The sequence below is a fragment of the Crinia signifera genome, chromosome 4 (genome assembly GCF_055691185.1).
Source record: "Crinia signifera chromosome 4, ASM5569118v1, whole genome shotgun sequence".
Classification (NCBI taxonomy): Eukaryota; Metazoa; Chordata; class Amphibia; order Anura; family Myobatrachidae; genus Crinia; species Crinia signifera.
The window spans coordinates 207298092-207316636 of record NC_139220.1 but is presented as its reverse complement, the minus strand read 5'-3'; the positions used below and the strand labels follow the sequence as shown (position 1 = coordinate 207316636).

General features: G+C 42.2%; 1 protein-coding gene across 1 annotated transcript; it reads left to right on the top strand.

Annotated features, from left to right (window-relative positions):
- Nucleotides 1–1871: 1871 nt before the first annotated feature.
- Nucleotides 1872–17016, top strand: UBL7 (ubiquitin like 7). The gene is made up of 11 exons (XM_083183596.1): nucleotides 1872–2029; nucleotides 5366–5562; nucleotides 5744–5863; nucleotides 5957–6039; nucleotides 8151–8235; nucleotides 8368–8425; nucleotides 11110–11240; nucleotides 11398–11447; nucleotides 13284–13451; nucleotides 13557–13679; nucleotides 16216–17016. The coding sequence occupies exons 2-11, from the start codon at nucleotides 5385–5387 to the stop codon at nucleotides 16351–16353; spliced, it is 1134 nt and encodes a 377-aa protein (XP_083039722.1). The 5' UTR covers nucleotides 1872–2029; nucleotides 5366–5384; the 3' UTR covers nucleotides 16354–17016.
- Nucleotides 17017–18545: the final 1529 nt, after the last annotated feature.

Genomic DNA, 18545 nt, shown 5'->3' with positions numbered 1-18545 from the left:
CCCGAGACCCTAAGCACCTGATCGTTTTGTGTATCTACTTCCTGTCAATCACCTTGCAAATAGAAAAAGTAGCAGGACTTCCTTGCAGGACGGCCTCGCGCTTGCAAAATATGAGCCTGATTCAGACCTCTTTGCTAGGCTGGTTATGTTCGCAACCAAGCGAACAGGTAAAAGCCACCACGCCTAATGCCCGCTCCCCCCTCCCCGATCGGGGATGTGTATGCTAACACATCCCCTCGCATGCGTTTGGTCACTCACCATTGAATGATTTTTCACATTTATTATGGCCGCAGATGACCGAATTCAGGGCAGGCACAGATGTCGTGTGAAGTCAGCCCCCAGCTCCAAGCAGGCATAGTCACTCCTGCATCTGCAGGGGCATGCCCATAAAACATTGGGAGTTCCCCTGCTTCCAACCCTCCCAGAGCGAATGGACCAGCGAACTCGCTGAAGCCAACTCCCGTCCGGGGTTTGCACATGTGCATATTTACGAGCATGCACAAAATGCAACCATCAGGATGGGGATGAATTTGGCCCGGTATGAGAGGGGCTCAATCAACCATTATGCCCTTTACCTTGCCTACCTGACCCTCTCCATGAGGGAGAAAATGCTCTGTTCCTGCTCTTCCCTGGTAATGTATGACTGCCAGCACCTGTGGTGAGCTAGGTAAAGGTGTGTCACTGCAGGTGATGGCAATCCTACATTACCAGGGAAGTCCAGGAGCAGAGCATTTTCTCCCTCATGGAGAGAATCAGGTAGGCAAGAATGATGCACAGTGTATCAATAATCAGCTGCTGTGCAAATTTGCATCTGTGCTCTCAGGTCTGAATGACCACCATAGGCCGATAGGGTAGAGTAGGGATGGCCATCTACCATCGATGATTCGAAATCATTGATGGTTTATGGCCGATGTCGAATACTTTAGCCATCGATGGGGGAGAACCAGATGGTTTCCCTCTATCGAGGGAACAGCAAAACGATGTTTGTTTGTTTGTTTTTAAGTGCCGGGACACGGAGCATAGCTCCGCCCCCGACACTCGCAAAGCCCCTCCCCTGTGTTTTGATTGGCCCACAGGCCAATTAAACAAACACAATAGATGACCATCGATATGTAAAAATATCGATGGTCATCCATAGCATAGTTTAGCACTATTGATGGCCAGCTGCAGAATTGCCATCGATGGCCATCCCTAGGGTAGAGTTACTAAGATTGGAGTTCTATTAAAGATGGGATGCTGCCCATAGACATACTTGTCTACCTGACCCTCTCCATGTGGGAGAAAATGCTCTGTTCCTGGACCTCCCTGGTAATGTATGATTGCCAGCACCTGCGGTGAGCTAGGTAAAGGTGTGTCACTACAGGTGCTGGCAATCATACATTACCAGGGAAGTCCAGGAGCAGAGAATTTTCTCCCGCATGGAGAGGGTCAGGTAGGCAAGTAGAACCATAGCAACCAATCAGTCTATTGTCTTCTAGAAGGCACTAAACAAGTAGACTCTTTTTGGTTGCTATGGGCAACATCCCATCTTCAATAGAACTCCTTTAGTAGTAAATAAACCCCACAGAATCCATCTTTTAAACATGATTATTAGCCCACTCCCTGTGCACACCCTCCTACAACATGCCTGAAAGCTGCCATAGAGATTTCTAATAGCAGCACAACATTGGAAACCATGCAGTTACACGGTCATTTGAAACCTTTTAATTGGTGAAATTAAACCTCATTTAAACCCCTGTACGCTGGTGGCCCTGAGCGGGTGAACCTCCGGCATCAGTGCATAGTTTAAACAACATTCCTATAACGGATGCCGTTGTTATGGAGACTAGTACTCGTATAACAGAGTGATTTGGGTAATAACAACAAGAGGCCATGTTGTGCCGCCGCCGCCGGTGGGAGGCGGAAGTGACCCAGTCCCGCAGTGCTCGCACGGTGTGTGCTGGGATGTGTAGTCTTGGTAGATCAGGCGCTGCGTACTAGTCACTGACTACTACTTCCGAGAGGTAGTAAACAAAGGAAGTGCCTACAGGTAGGTGTTCTCTGTAATGATGCAGCTTTCGCATGTGCTGTAATGTAATTGTATATGTTTTCTTCAATCACCCATGCACATAGCGCTGCAATAGTCGGCTCCCCTGTAATATCACTCCATGTGCCCTTAGCTCCTGAGTCTTCTTTACAAAAAAACGCCATGTACCTACACAGAGCCTGCTATGTAACACCAGCCCTTGTGCCTGACCGACCGAGTCTGCTCTTCAGTAACCATGCTTGTGATTCACCTGTGTTATCTCTGCAATAACACAACCTGTATACCTGCCCCTAGTCTGTTCCATTACACGCACCCCTTATGCTTGCCCATGAGTTTCCTCTGTAATCTCATTTTGCATAATTGTTAAATTTGGCTAATTTCTGGGGACACCTTGGTGTAAAAGACTTAAGGTGGGTACACACCTTTCTTTTTCTTTTCTTAGCTGTGATGGTTCGATCATCCTTCTACAATTATACTTGTGATCTTCCATCCTGGGGTTGCCAAATATTGAAAGAAGATAATTGTACCATCGTACACATACATATTGGGCCTGATTCAGACCTGTTCGCTAGGCTTCTTATGTTCGCAATCTAGCGGACAGGTGAACGATGCCCAACCGAAAGCCAGCCCCCAACCCCACCGCTTGAATCCCTGCATTCGCATGCAAGGGGATGTGTATGCTTAAATTTCCCCTCGCATGCGTCTGCACAGCCAAAAAAACATCTGATGGTCAAGCGATGTCAGCCAGCTCCCAAGCAGGCATTGACATGCCTGTGTGTGCAGGGGAACACCCAGGTTTTTATGGGCACTTCCATAAAATGCTGGGTGATTCCCTATCCAGCGCCTGCTGCCACTAAGGAGTGTACAGCGCGGCAAGTTTGAAACTCACTGTACCGTTTTCCAACGGCCCCAATGCTTCTTAGTACATGTTTTGCCAAAATAGCAGGGACACCTGTAACAGCATGGTAAACCTTTTCTTATGGGTCCCTACATCCATCATATTGACACATTTTTTGTTTAAAAAATAACTAAAACTGGGTACACACTAGGCTAGAACATTTAAATAATATTGCCAATAACGACCATTTGTGAAGGACAAATTCCTTATATAATATAGTGTGGACGTACTCATCAGTAAATTATGCCAGTGCAGGCTGGTCACTAACGACATCCTCTGTCATCTGTGCATGCAGCTCACAATGAGAATATTACCAGCTTACTGTACTACTGGATGTGACCAATGACCATATATTTTGCGTTGAACAGTGTGTATGCACTATATATCGTTTGTTCGGGAGTTCAAAGGAAATTATGAGCAACATCATATAATATTCATGTTGTCTAGTGGGTACCCAGTTATAATGTGTTCTATCTCATTCTAATGTGTCTACCGTGACATTGTAAGCCATACCCTTTTGGCCAGATATGTACTAAGAGGCCTTATTATTACGCCAAGAGAAATTCAAAAGTTATTTTATGTTCTAATGGGATACATACAGATGATCAGCGGTCAGAATACCCCCCCCACCCCCCCCCAGCACTCCATTCCAGCAGGCTACATTGCAATACACCAGTGCAATTTGGCTCAATTTCCCACGTTTCTGGGTGAAATCGGGCAAATTTGATCTGATGCTCATTGGATCAGAGCCCCTTGATCGCAAGTTCTGCACCTAGGATCTGTCAGATCAGACAGCCTCCATCAGCACTTGCTAGGGTTGCAGGCGATATATCACATGCAAAATGACGGCATACAGTATATCGTTCCTGTGACCTGGGAAGGGGAGGAAAGGCAGGCTCACACTCCCACAACTCCCCTTGCAGAATCCTCTCGCTTTGTTGGCAATGTAGATCACAAGCATTTATATTTAATAAAAATTTTCTTGCACCATAAGCTCCTTATGGTGTAAGAGACTGTTGCTGAGTGTAAAGGCCCATACATATGGGGCAACTGTAGCCTCATGCTGAGCGTTCTAGTTTAGCACACATCACTGATGCACCAGCGATCTGTGCTGTGTGGTTATCACTCTTTCTTTATATCACTATTACTTGATGATCAAATGTCCGAATCAAGGTTTTTTTCCAATGCTGAACCATTTATATTCATATAGAGTGCTCCATACTGCATTAAAGAGAGCAATAGATTTGTTTTGTGGTTTAAAATAGATAATACATTATGCATACCACAGTAAAGATGCGTTCAGGCATGAAAACCACTCTGTGTTTACAATAAGGTGACCAGGATTTTCCACAGCGATCAGCAGTACAGAGTGTACTATGCCAGCGTTGAAATGCCACTCATGAACATCGCCAGTAGTGAGCCAGGACACACCCCTACTAGTGCTGCAGCTTACTTTAGCTCTCCCATTGTTTTGCTAGCGCACAAACTTTAAACCTGGAACAGTAACTTGGATCAGCTACAGTGTGGTTTTCCACCTTCATAGGACTGATCTATACCTCTATTGTCTGTTCTCCTACATCTTTTATTAAATATGTTTATTTTCTTTCTCCTTTCTGTCATCTTCAGTCTTTGTTATATAGGTGAAGTAGCTCATTTAGTACAGGGATGCTGGATGTGTATAGAATAAAGCATTAATACAATACAACTTACAGGTAGATGTGTCTAAAGGTCCTTCTACACAATGGATGACTTTGAGCTGAAAGCCGCTCAGTTTAATTGTTTGTGCTGCTTTCGGCTCAAAAGCCGCCCAGTGTGTATGGGTTAGCGATGAGCGGTGAGTGCTGATGTGCATGCCACATACTGGGTAACCCTAAGGTGTGAATAAAGGTAACATACTGTAAGTTATCTGTAGGTATTAGTGTTTAGCTTTTATAGGCTGGAGTTCTATATATGTCCCACCTCACCCACCAGATAAAGACAACACTCTGTTTATTTATATGATGGTTTGCCAAAGGTAAAATACAGTGGCCCTTTTTCCTTCTCAAAGGACAAAACCATGTGCACTGCAGGGGGGCAGATGTAACTTGTGCAGAGGGAATTAGATTTGGGTGGGGTTTTACTTCAAAGTGAGATCTATATTGCAGTGTAAAATCAAAGCAGCCAGTATTTACCCCGCACAGAAACAAAAAAAACACCCAAATTTAATTCTCTCTCTGCACAAGTTACATCTGCCCCACCTGCAGTGCACATGGTTTTGTTCATTTGAGAAGGAATTTGTCTTTGCAAGTGAACCAGAATAAGAGCCAGAGATTATTAATGCTCGTATTCATATTATGCTCTGTGTCTAGTGTATTTGGTGTATGGTAAAAGTGTATTTGGTGTATGGTAAAAGGAGTCACTGCTGTGTCATTTCAATAACCATTTTGTTTGTTTACCCCCAGGTGGCTAGAGTTTGGGATCATGTCAGAGCTCCATATATGTGTCCAGCTGGCTGATCAGCCCCTCTCTCCGAAGTCTATTGTGCACCTTCCAGTAACCAGCAGTGATGGAGATTCTTCATGTGGCCACCGCGTGTCTGTTGTCAAGCAGTTTATTACTGCTACGCTGCCAGAGTCCCTTCCTGACCCAGAGCTGATTGGTGAGGCACATACAACTGTAAACCTTGATTTCTGATCATTCAGTACAATAGAGTTATGGTCACGCTGTGTATTGGGTAACTGTTGAATGCTGCTGGCATGTAGCAGAAGTGTATGCTTTGTCGCTGGGTTAGATAACACAAATCTGCAGTCCTCCTAAATTTCAATATTGTTTCCGCATAGATCTTATACACTGTGGACGGCGACTCAGAGATGATCAGACTCTTGAATTCTATGGAGTCCAGTCAGGCAGCACGGTCCATATTTTGCGCAGAGCGTGGCCTGAGCCTCCACCACGGCCCGGTAAGGGACAAGTTCTCAGATGGTATTTTCCGGTAATATATGGAACACCTTTCTCTCTACTGTGTTTTTTTTATCTGTTTCTTTTTCATTTAGAGCCTGTAGATAAAGTTGCTGCTAGCCGTGAGTTCCGCGCTCTGCACACAGCTCTGCATACAAGCTCCGCCTACCGTGATGCAGTGAGTATATCGTGTATATCTTTATCACATTGATAGAACCCAGGGCAGTCCCACCAGAATTTATGAGGCATTTTTCCCATACAGTCCTAAAAATCCGAGTGGAGGGGGAAACAGATCTTATGTTCTTCATAGGATCAGTGAACCCTGTTTATTCCTCGAGTCACCTTTTTATTGTGTTCATAGTGATGCTAAAGCATATTTAAAGGTAAACACACAAAATAATATATATCTTTTTTTAAATACAATTCTTTAAATATTGCTCCACAAAATATCCTAATGATAGAGATTGATTGGCAAATTTTGATGTCCAAGTTTGAAAATGCTGACCTCCCAGATTTTATACCGCTATGTCTGGCAGATCAAGGGATCATCTTTCCGCCTATGCTCACTGGGAGAAATTAATCAATGTTAGGGGGTGATTCGGTTAGAAACATAGAATTTGACTTTTTGCAGCCAGACATCATGTGATATTTTGCAGCGCATTGTGTTGAATTGTATTGCCTATGGAGTGTTCTCTGTTAGTACAAAGAATTCAATAAAAATATACATTTTAATTCCAAATCATAGTATTGCTAGGCAGGGTTGGTCTCTCTGTGACTGATATGTACCATATATAAATTGCAGTCCCAGGACTAGTGTAAGATTTTGCTGGTATAAGGGATTACTTTATTGCTAGACAGTTTGCTTCCTCTGAGCCCTGCCTTTTTAATGTGGTGAATTCAATTGTTGTATGCACCTCGCTAATTATTGGCTCTCATAGAAGCAATTCCATTGTTGCTCTGATCAGGTGCAAATGCACCAATGCACACATTTCTGCTTGCAGCCTATTGAGATGGTGAGCACAATTGTGCCAGAAGTCTGTGGTTTGGGCATGCTAACTGGTACTTTAATTAGGTTTAGCCACTTATGCAACCATGACCTGTCTACTTGGGTGCATCAATCAGTATAATAATTGGGCACCCAAAACCATTGAATTGCTCACATTAATTAGCTCAGAGCATAAAACAAGTGACCTCCATGATAAGTCAAGTGTATTGGTATTCCGTGAAAATAACCACTGTCAATAGCTACCTTGTCTAGGCATTAGCCTTCTTTCTCCTGAACCTGCACTGCATCTATACTTTTTGCAGGTCACAGATATGAGGGGCCATATATTAATAGAGATTTTTGCTGCTATAGCTCAGAATTGAAGTATCCTCTCCCTCCCTCTACTAATGTAGTCCATTTTGTAATGGAAATCAGGTGTTCCTTATTTCACTGTGGATTCTTCACATATTGCGAAGTGGTTGTTAGCCATAAAGCTGCCCATACACGGTCCATTTAACGGATCCGTTTGGAACTTAAATAGCACACATCGGATCGTATCCCTAGTGCATGCAGTGTGCATGCACTGCGATCCGATACGATGTGTACCTAGTACAAAAAGTATGTGCAGCACATACTTTTTGTACCGTACTATGTGATGCGCGGGAGTGCGCATCGCATAGTACAGAACGGATGCCGGCAAACGGCTCCGTGTATGGGCAGCTTAATTTCTTACATAGAAACAGAGACAGTTCCTCCATGCTACTTCCTGGTCACAAGTCTGCCCCCTTATCCTTCAATTTCCCAACTCTAAAACTGTGTACACATGGGGGAGATATATTGCTAGCAATATATTGCTCAGTGTCTCCTTTTCATCAGCGACCGGAGACGGTCGCTGATGAAAGGGAACCTCTGTCAGGGGAGCCGCAGAGGGAATCAGCTGGTCGCAGGAGCAAACTCCTGCGACCAGCGATCATAAGGGGGCTAAAAACGGGAGCGTGCACCCCGATGAGCGACCATATTGCCAGCGATTATAGCCCTTATGTACGCACCTTTAACAGTCTAAATGTTTTGGGGTTTTTTTTCTTGTCTTTTTTTTTTTGGTGATCTTGATTATCTTGTCCTCTTTGATTCTGCTCAGCACAGACGTAACATGTTGTAATCTATTACATATCTGTGTCTACATTTTTTTATTATTATTCTGCTCACTTGTTCTCCCTTCTCTTTTCCTGTTTTCTCTCTGTGTCTTATTCCATTAATGTCCAACTTGTTTCAGTAAAAACAAAAATCCCTATCTTGTGATTCAGGTGTTCAAGCTCCTTGGGAGCTGGGAATCCTTGGAACAAATAGTTGTGGCTACTCCTGGCCTTAGCTCTGATCCTGTAGCCATGGGTGAGTTATGGTGTAGATGAAGCAGACTATTTACTGGGGAATTATAATAACAAGCGTGATGTGAGTTTAAATTCTAGCAAGGATGGGAATAGTACAAATGATCACAGTTGTGTCTCTCATCTGTATTCACAGGAGTTCTGCAGGACAAAGATCTGTTCACTGTGTTCACTGATCCCAGCATGCTGGACACGTAAGTGGGACTGGCTAAGGGCGAAATTTACTAAATGTTGTTTTTTATTTTAGTTTTATTTTTCTTAAACTGCTGATTTTTGGCAATTAAAGCAATAAACGACATGACTGCCTTTTAATAAAAAATTCTGCTTTATATCCGACCGCAGAACATTTGTTTGTTAAAGAACCCTCGCCCCAAGTCCTTATGTGTTAAGATATTGGCATCATTTTAATTTGTAGAACAGAAAACATTACCCAAACACAGTAGCGGTATAGTTCCATTCCTCCTGCAGGCACATGCTATAAACAGATGGCTGGAATTGTAGTAAGATGGAACAGCTTGTAGGATGCAGTGAAAATATAAAAATGAAATCTTTTTGGAAGGCTTGAACTTGAAATCACGCTTACAAGGTTAATATTTGTTGTGTAGTCTAAAAAAAGATTTCTCTTGCATTTCTGGTTATCTGATGTTAGTTTTCTATGAAGAAAAACTAAAAAGGAATTGTATATATATGCATCTCGAAAAAGTATTCAGACCCCTGACCTTTCTTCACTAATAAACACCTCACATCCTAAAACAAGACTTCATTAATACAATTATTGATGAGGTGATACATTCATTGCAGTACAGATTGTGTTAAAGAACAAATTGTGCAAGTTGCTAAGTAATTTATTGCACTTCTGCAAATATTATTTTTCAGGGTTGGCTACTTTAAACCACCTTGGTTTAAACCAGCGGTTCTCAAACTGTGGTTCCTGACCCCAAAGTGGGTTCCGACCTTCTCAGCTTGGGGCCGTGACTCCATGTTGCTGACCATCAGGCTGATGAATTTCCTAATCTCAGTCAGTGATTCAAGGAGTCTGAAATATCTGTTGAGTTGTCTGTTATTTTAGACTCCTCTCATCATTTTGTGCCTCCACAATGCTGCCGTGTATGTGCTGTCTGCTGCCTGCACATGTGATGTGATGATCTTCTGCAGTAACTTGTTGGGGTCCTGTAATTAGTTTATTGTCTGATGGGGTCCCAGAACAAAATAGTTTGAGGACCCCTGGTTTAAATGATATGATTTAAAAAATATATATTATTATTTTTTTAATAAATATGTTGTGACTACAGGCACAACACAGTGACATCTTAAAAAAGCCCTTGTAAGGGAATCCCTGGTTTTATTCCACATTCTTGTTGCTTGTGGTTGTTCTCTCAGTAAGCTAAACCAATGCAGTAAATCACACACACACACACACACACACACACACACACACAACAGAGCTATAGGGAGGTGATTCACATAAGAGCAGTGCTAATGAGGCTTACACACGTAGTGATTTCAGGCCATATTCTGAGCGATGTCACTTAATTTAACTACATTGCTCAGAAAATTGGCCTACATCGCTGTGGGACCATAGCTATATCAATGCGTGGCCCCGTGTGGCGATGTCTTCCGACTATTACTATACAGCATGCCAGAAAAAATTACTTAATTCCTGGGGTGTGGGTCAGTGTTCTCACTGAGAACACTGGCCCTGACAGATCCCTCAGTGGCACATTGCTGTGCAACACTGTGTGCTGAGCAATCTAACATCGCTCAGAACACTCATCTACCTACATTGCTACATGTGTAGGCCTCATTAGTCTGCTGAGCATCAAGCTTTCTCCCCCCAACATTCATTAATCCTAATGTATTTGTCATTATTGAACAACTTCTGACTGCTGAATCATCTTCAGCTAGTGTAGAAAGAATAAGAAAAAGATATATTTTGAGCGCTGATTACTGTAATTATTCTGTACTGCAGCTGTCTCCTAAAGGGGGATTCACCAAAACCCCTTATGGTATGTAGAAACAGCAAAAAATGGATTGGGAGAGCGCTGTGCAAAATAATAGAATTTATTAAAAAACTATTTATTAAAAAACAATTTCAATTTAAGCAGTGGCCAACAACACAGACAAGACAGACAAACATACATAAAATAGAGCTTTTGCTCAAATTGGTTATTAGCCCCCAAATGGGAAGTTAGTATGCATGCAAGTCCATCCAATTGATTAGTATAGCTTTGTAAGTCCCCCACCTATGTGCACATATTAGTGGTAACAATTTTACTTTGTTATAAGCTTACAGCAAGCCTTTTTAGATAAACTTGTTAGGGAGTCCGGCATTCACTACCAGGTGGGTGCCCCGACCACTGGTGCCGTCTGTATTACGCGGTCCTATCCGAGCTTAACCTCACCAGTAGGAGTCCTGCGTGTCTGTCAGCCCAGTCACGATCCCCAGTGTCCTCTACGCATTTCTTCGTCTGTACAGCATTCGGCGGCTTCCTCAGGAGTGTAGAAAGAATATTTGCTCCTTTTGGTTTAGTTCATTCGAAGCTTTGAAACGGACAGGGAACTAAAAAGGCATCTAAACTAGTTAGGCATTACGGTGTGTTTGTATAATTCTATTACACATGTCACACAACCATTATGTATCATACCACATGCCATAACGCCCATTACGCTCTGCCTGGCGCGGTCTGCTTTCTGGCAAATCTGGTCGTGTCGGGAAGCAGAATCTGGTTGCCATGACAACCTGGCACCTTGGTTTTGTCAAGCCCTGGCTTACTAGATTGTAACTGAGTAGTGCTCTTGATGATGCAATTACTCAACATATGTCAATATATGTTAAGTTTAAGTCACTACAGTTTTTTTTTAATTATTTTACTCATAGGCTGGTGTCTTCTCATCCTGCACTTGTAAATGCCATAATACTCATCCTACATTCAGTGAGCGGATCCTCTTCACTACCTCCAGCAGATGGCGCTGCTCACACAGTTCCTCCTGCAACTTTGCACATGCCAGGTGAGAGCAGACAACTGTGTCACTGTGTAACCTCTCTCCCTCCTGTCTGTCTTTGCAGTTACATTAAATTTCTGTCACAGACTCCCCATTTTTTATCTTACGCTTATTTCCCAGCTTTGCTGCCTTTGTCTAAAACTTTGTTTGTGCTTTGTAAAAGGTGGATTCCTGTTTGATGGTTTGTCTGATGAAGAGGATGAATTCCCACAGGTGAGAGAATATTGTGGTGGTGGTGGTGGTGGTGGTGGTGTTATTAATGTGTGTGAATGTTAGAAGGCACTGGCAGCTTTTTTTCTTCATTAATTTTTATTGAAATGAGGGAAAAAGAACATACAAACATTTTCATCAGGAGGGTACAACAAGAGAAAGAGAAACAAAAAAGGGGGGGGGGGGGGACAACAAAAATGTGTTGTGAAGGGAGAGGGTACATGGATCAAGGCAAACGTACAGTATTCCAGTAGTATATATAGAAATAACAGGCATTTACAGTGGGTTATACATTCATTGGTACTGAAGCATAAGCCATAAACTCTTACAGGCGGAGGGGCCCATCAATTCTAAGGAGAGTCAAGAGCTTTCTCGTTGAGGCTAAATTGCATAGGATTAGATTGGGATGGTTTGGGGAAGATTGATGCCCCAGCTCCGTCTGTAATAAAATCACTCCAAGGAGACCAAAGTACTAGTGGTGATGAGGCTTTGTAGGAGTAAGGCATATACTCTGTCTTCATGGTAAAATTAAATTGAATTCTGTGAATGACCTTTAGTAAGGTTGGAGGGGATGTTTGCTACCATAGTTGTGCTAGTGCGGCTCTTGCTGCTATAAGGATTTGTCCAAGGACATAGCGTTTATGAGTTAAAATGTCATCAGGAAATAGGTGTAATAATGCTATGGAAGGAGAGGGAGAAAGCTTTAAATGTAGCACTGAACCAGAACTGACGTAGCAACCAGAACTGACGGTAGAACTACACATGACCAAAAAACATGGAAAATGTGGCCAATCTCGCCACATTGGCGCCAGCAATATTTGGAGGAGGAGGGCCAGATAGTGTGTAATCTGTCGGGGGTTAAATATAGCCTGTGAAGTAGTTTCACATGCATCTCGGTATGATTCAAACATCTTGAGATTTTAAATGAAGTGGCTAAAATTTTGTTCCATTGGGTTTCGGACAGGGCAATCTCTAAATCTACTTCCCAACTTTTCTGGGACCGGGGCTGTTTCCAAAAGGATCTTGTACCAAAAGGAGATTTCTCCCTTCGGTATGGGACGAAAGATTCTAGATAAAACCGTAGGTGTGAGAGGGTTAATAGAACAAAGTGGTTTAGTTATATTTTCCACCAGTGTTGAATTTGGAAGTACCCTAGTATTTCCGAGTTGGGGATTTGATATTTATGTTGCAACATAGGGAATGGCAATAGTAGTGTACCATTTAACAAATCACTGAATGTTTCCATGCCACAGGAGACCCACTTCGTACGACTCAGGTTAGGTATAAGCTTGACAAGGGATTTCAATGTGATGTGGGGGAGACTGGATGAAGAAATATGTAGTTTGTCAGCGAGTTTGTCCCATATTTTCAATGAAGATTGTGTAGAAGGTAGTAGAGAAGGAGAGGCTGGTCTTAGAGGTTTGGGTATGTACACTGCATCTGCCAGCAGGAGATGAGCAAGATAGCCCACCCTGTACCTGGGTCCGCAGCACAGATATATTTAAGTTGTGCTAAAACACAGGCTTCGTGGTACAGTGCCAGATCGGGGAGACTAAGACCCCCTTTAGCTTTAGGTGGAGTCAATCTAGTTTTGGCGAGTTTGGGGGGCCAAACATACTTAGTCAAGATGCGTTTACATTCAGTTAGGTATTTAGATGGGACAGAATAGGGGATAGTGCGGAATATGTACCTTTATTTGGGTAAAAGAGCAATTTTGAATGCTGCTATACGCCCAAGCCAGGAGATCTCGTAGTTAACCCAGGATTTAGTTAGGGAATGGCAGCTTTTTTAATGTTATATAATATAAATGTTTTTTTTTTCTACCAAAATATGTAACAGACCTCTCGCTCAGGATCATCTGCAAGTACGTCAGGTCCACGTCCTGCTTCTCTTGGATACACAGGAGCAGCAGGTCCCCGACCCATCACCCAAAGTGAATTGGCTACAGCTCTAGCCCTTGCAAGTACTCCAGAAAGCAGCTCTCATACACCCACACCTGGAACACAGGTCAGAACCTACTCTGTAAACCTATTTTAGTAAATTAGTTTTCTAGATAATTGTACATGTTCTCTTACTATGAAGGAAATCTAACCTAGCTCCTCTTCCCTTCAGGGTCATTCTTCAGGAACATCTCCTATGTCATCAAGCGTTCAGTCAGGAACACCTATCACCAATGACTTGTTCAGCCAAGCTCTGCAACATGCACTACAGGCTTCCAGCCAGACCCCACAGCAGGTGAGTTACATGCTGGGCCGTATTCAATGCGGCCAGCCAGGGGGTTAAATGGCTGGAATTGCCGAAATTCTCACCCTATTCTACATTCCGGAGGAATCCTTGCTGTCCGATGACGGCAAGGCTCGCGGCTGATGCAGGGGCCCGCTGCATTTATAGCCACAAGCCTCGCTGTTTTAGCGGCCGCACACTCTGTTTCCCCCTCGCTCAAAAAACCTAGCAATGTGGAAACGGCGTGTGCAGGGGGGCAGTTGAATACTGACTGTGCGAGCTGTGACAGCGAGCAGTCAGCACTGCTCGTAAAAAAACATTGACTATACTCCATTGTGTGACTGGAGTGTCCGCACCTTCTTCTGTGCAGCACATGTGTGGTAACACCCTAAATCATCATAGTTATGTACAATGGATGGGATGGTAAACACAACTATACTGTACCTTACTGCTTATAGGGAAAGAAAACAGTACCCATGTACGATGCAAATACATCACTAGTTGATGTTGCAAAGGTATCACATATGAAATGAGGAATCCTTGCCTCAAACTTGGAGCATTAGCAGAGGATGTCCATGTATTGGAACTGAATTACATTCTAGAAACACTTGTGTACAGTATGTATAGGGCAGTGACCTATAGGACTTTGCAGAGGAGCCCAGGGCTTGCAACCTCATCTTTCTGTATAGTCAAGCTTCTACAGATGCAAAAAGGACATGGGCTTTTACCTCTGACTACCACACAGTGTAGCTGAGCAGATCATTCTGTAGACCATAAACTGGCAATTTAAAAGTGGCTCATTGCTTTTTTTTTTTACCAAAGTAGTCTAGTTTTTAGTATTACTAATATAATTTTTATTTAATATGGCACCACAAGGGTCAGTTCTGTACAGAGTATGTAAATAGAGACCGTATGAATAGAAAAAGGGGACTTGCATTACATAACATTGCAGAACATGTATAAGATTTATAAACCATTTGCAGCAGCATTCATAGTACCCAAATAAGCAGCAGGACACCCAAACTCAACGGTTTGGTGCTTTTGTTAGGAGTTGGGAGGTGATGATGGGTAATTGATGCACTGTTCATGTTACAATCTATGGTTCTAAATCGGCTCACAGGCTAATACATGGATATGGTTTGTATAATAAGCTTACCAAGAAAGTACTGAATATGGATTCCGCAGCAATGGTGATCTTGCTGAAATACAGTATAACCTGTTCTACTTTTTGGGGTTGATTTAATTATCAGTAAGTTACTGGCGATACCCGCAATGTGCTATTTTGATGGTATTGGAACTCCTGTAATTACACATTTTAGTTTGCAGTCCCAAAGGGGTGTGCATTAAAAATAAAGCACAGATTTTGGTCAACCATATGTATGGCTGAGGTGCATATTGTACAGCTATTTATTGAGTCTACCCCAATAAACAACAACTTGTATTTCTTGAGCCTCGAAGCATTTTTTGCATAGTCTGTTTTTCCCACAGTCCCCCACTGCATTGTGGCTGATACACCATGCCATCTGCCACTCATCAGCACATGGAACGGGACAGATCTGGATAATAAGTTTGAAATGGAGCTGGAGGGGAGTTCAAGAGCAACACCCTTACAAATATGCTCTGCTTGCCACTACCCTTTATCCACTACTGTTAACATAATTATTGTCAAAATTATTTATTAATAATACTTTACAGTTACTACAATAAGGTATAAATTCAGAGACGTTTATTACCCAGCAGGTAGTGTGTTTTAATTTAAAATTCAGACAGGAAAAAAAAAAAGTATTGAATTTGATTATGGCAGGGGAGAGCAATCATTTGATGGTTGGCAACCATCTAATGATTTATCTCCCCTTTGGCTGCACATGGGGGGCAAACGACCAATGCTTAGCGAGCCATCTGAATTAGGCCCAAAGTGTAGAAAGGCAAATGTTGTTGATATACATTATAGATAAAGGGTTTATGCTCTGAATAATGGTTGTATATAGTAGGTGTACAATAGCCATTTTCATGAACATTTAAACTGAATCTAAAGAACACCTTGGCTCTTAAGGTGCCCACAAACGTGTTTCTTTTGGCATGCGATGCGTGCTCCCGCATCTCGCATGCAAGGCAAAATAGTGTGTGCAGGCCGTAACTTTTTGTACAAGATAACATCACATATAGTTGAAATCGCACGATTTGAACTAGATGTGATGCAATCTGGTACAAAATGCATTGAGGACAAAATGTACCACATGTAGCACCTTTACTTAAAGGTATGTATGAGTTGCTGCAGAAATTAGGTAAGAGAAATGAAGACGAGGAGAAATGCAGTGCTGCTGGCTGTACAGAAGCTACTGTGTATTCTGGAAACTGTTTTCATTGCACAGTTAGCATGGGATTCTTCCTACAGTTCATTTGGAAGCTAGAAGACCTCCATATAAACAGTACAGCTGTATTGTGCAAATGGTGGAAGATATCCATTTCAAGTTAGAATTGTATGCTCTGTGCATTCACTTTTTTCATATATCTTTTAAACTTGCTTTTGGTTTTTCTTTTTGTTTAGAGCCAGTGGCAGCCTCAGCTTCAGCAGTTGCGAGATATGGGCATCCGTGATGAGGACCTTAGCCTGCGTGCTTTACAAGCTACCGGAGGAGATATCCAAGCTGCTTTGGAACTGATCTTTGCTGGGGGTGCATTATAATCTTCTTATCACATTAATATCGCTGGCACCAACCATTTGTGTTAACCCATACAACTACTGCTTTTCTGAAGATGCTAGAGAGTGCTGCAACTATAGATATGGGTTCAAGACTTAAAAGCATGTTTCAACATTTGATTAATAACAGTGTTTTGCTGTAACATTGCTTTGCATGTATAATTTAATCATAGAAACATATAAAGGTTTCTGTGAAATACAGATGACTGTGTATGTATTAAAACATGTTTATATTGGCTGCAGATCTCACATTGCCAGACAAACAAAGGTGTTTCTGGGTACACTTCATACCTCTCTCACATCAAAGCAAGGAAGGACTTTGTTTAAACCTAGGTTGTGTGTTGGGGTGAGTGTTTCGTCCTGGATTATGTGACCAGGCACCTTCACTTAGGTCATGACGAAGGATGCGGAATCTGGGGTGAACCATTAACACTGACAGATGACCTGGGTTTTTCTTTGCAGTGACATAGTGACAGGGGTATGAATCAATACGTTTGTTGATTAAAACTTCTCTGACCCAGGGTTTGTGTTCGAAAGGTGATAATCAAGTACTAAATCGGTTGTATAAAGAATGTGTATTTATTAAGTTTGACCAGTTTTACCAAGGAATTTGTTGGAATTTGTCAATAAATATAAATGTATACAGTATGCAGGCTTTTTTTTTCCACAAATGATATATATATATTTTTTAAATAGACATTTTTTATTAAATTATTATTATTCTTTCTTCCTTTCCTTTCATTTCCTTTCACATCACCACAAGCTCCATAGCTTACTGGCTACTTATAAATAATGGGGACATTTATGCTATATTGCATAGCACAACGGTGCCCGATTCTTAATGTTTCACTTTTCCTGTTCAGTTATTGTTACTACCTGCACAATAGTGTATAGCTATGTATAACAAATATCAGTTTTTCACGTTGTTTACAAAAAGTTTTTTCATTCTCTACCATTCAGGTGGACATAGAGTTAGATTATAGCGGTACACTTATACGGTGTCCATGGTGACTTAGACACCAAAAAAAGTGAGAAATCATGTCGACCTTTTGGCCATGTTGATCTAAGGTATGTTTACCTTTTTTTCATGTGTGGACCTATTGACCGACAACCTTTATAGTGTCAACCCTATGACCCATACCCCTCTTGGAGCCTCCTATGCCTGGAAATGCATATGTTTATTTACTAAAATGGGTGTTCTATTGCAGATGGGATATTGCTATGGGCAACCAATCCGATTCTATTATCTTCCAGAAGATTCTGATACATCCCATCTTCAATATAACACCTATCCTAAGGGCCATACACACTAGATGATATTGGTCAGAAAGGGCTTTCTGAACAATATTGTTTTGCGTGTATGCTGCACGTCGTTAATGATGCCCCCCTGCCGCCGTTGGCTCTGTCATTTGCGGCATTGGCCAAGTGTGTATGCACTTGCCGATGCCAGTCCTCCACGCCATAAATATCGATGTTGGCACGATCGTCCTAATGTGTATGGGGCTTTAGTGAATAAACCCCACAGAGTTCACACACAAGTTTTTTTTAATGTACAGGACAACAATCTGAAAATAATGTTTCTCCGACATTGGAATACTGACTGTCAGACGTCCGACGGGGGTGAGTACAGTCGAGCCCCTTGTCTCGCTGCACTTCTCCCTCTAATCATGGACCCCCACAAAGGAAAATAGCCCATTTAAGTCAGGATTCTGATTGTTGGGCTCCTGACAGTCTGGTGTTGGAGAAAAGACTGTCAGAATCCCGACTGTGTGTGAATCTTCCGGCATCCTCCTGCTACAGTATACCTGCAGGAGTTACAGACTGCTTAAGAGAAATACGGCATCCCATTCACAACTGTGTGCTGTTGATAGCATCCGGGAACCCCCCACAGAGATCTGGAGTATTTGTGGACCACAGCTGCCAATCTCTGGCTAAAGCAGGTATTGCTGACCTCTGCAAAAAGACAAATAAGGTCTGTGTCTAAATCATTACTTACGTGTGCATTACCCGCTGAGTGGAAAAGCAACACTATATTGTACCTATACCTCCGTATTCAACACATTTTTAGTTTGCATGTATAAATATACTTTCTATATGTTTCTAGTCTATGCCATTCAATTGCATCTGTTTTAAGCTATAGATTTAGGGTTTATTTAATAGAAAATAAGAAAGTGTGT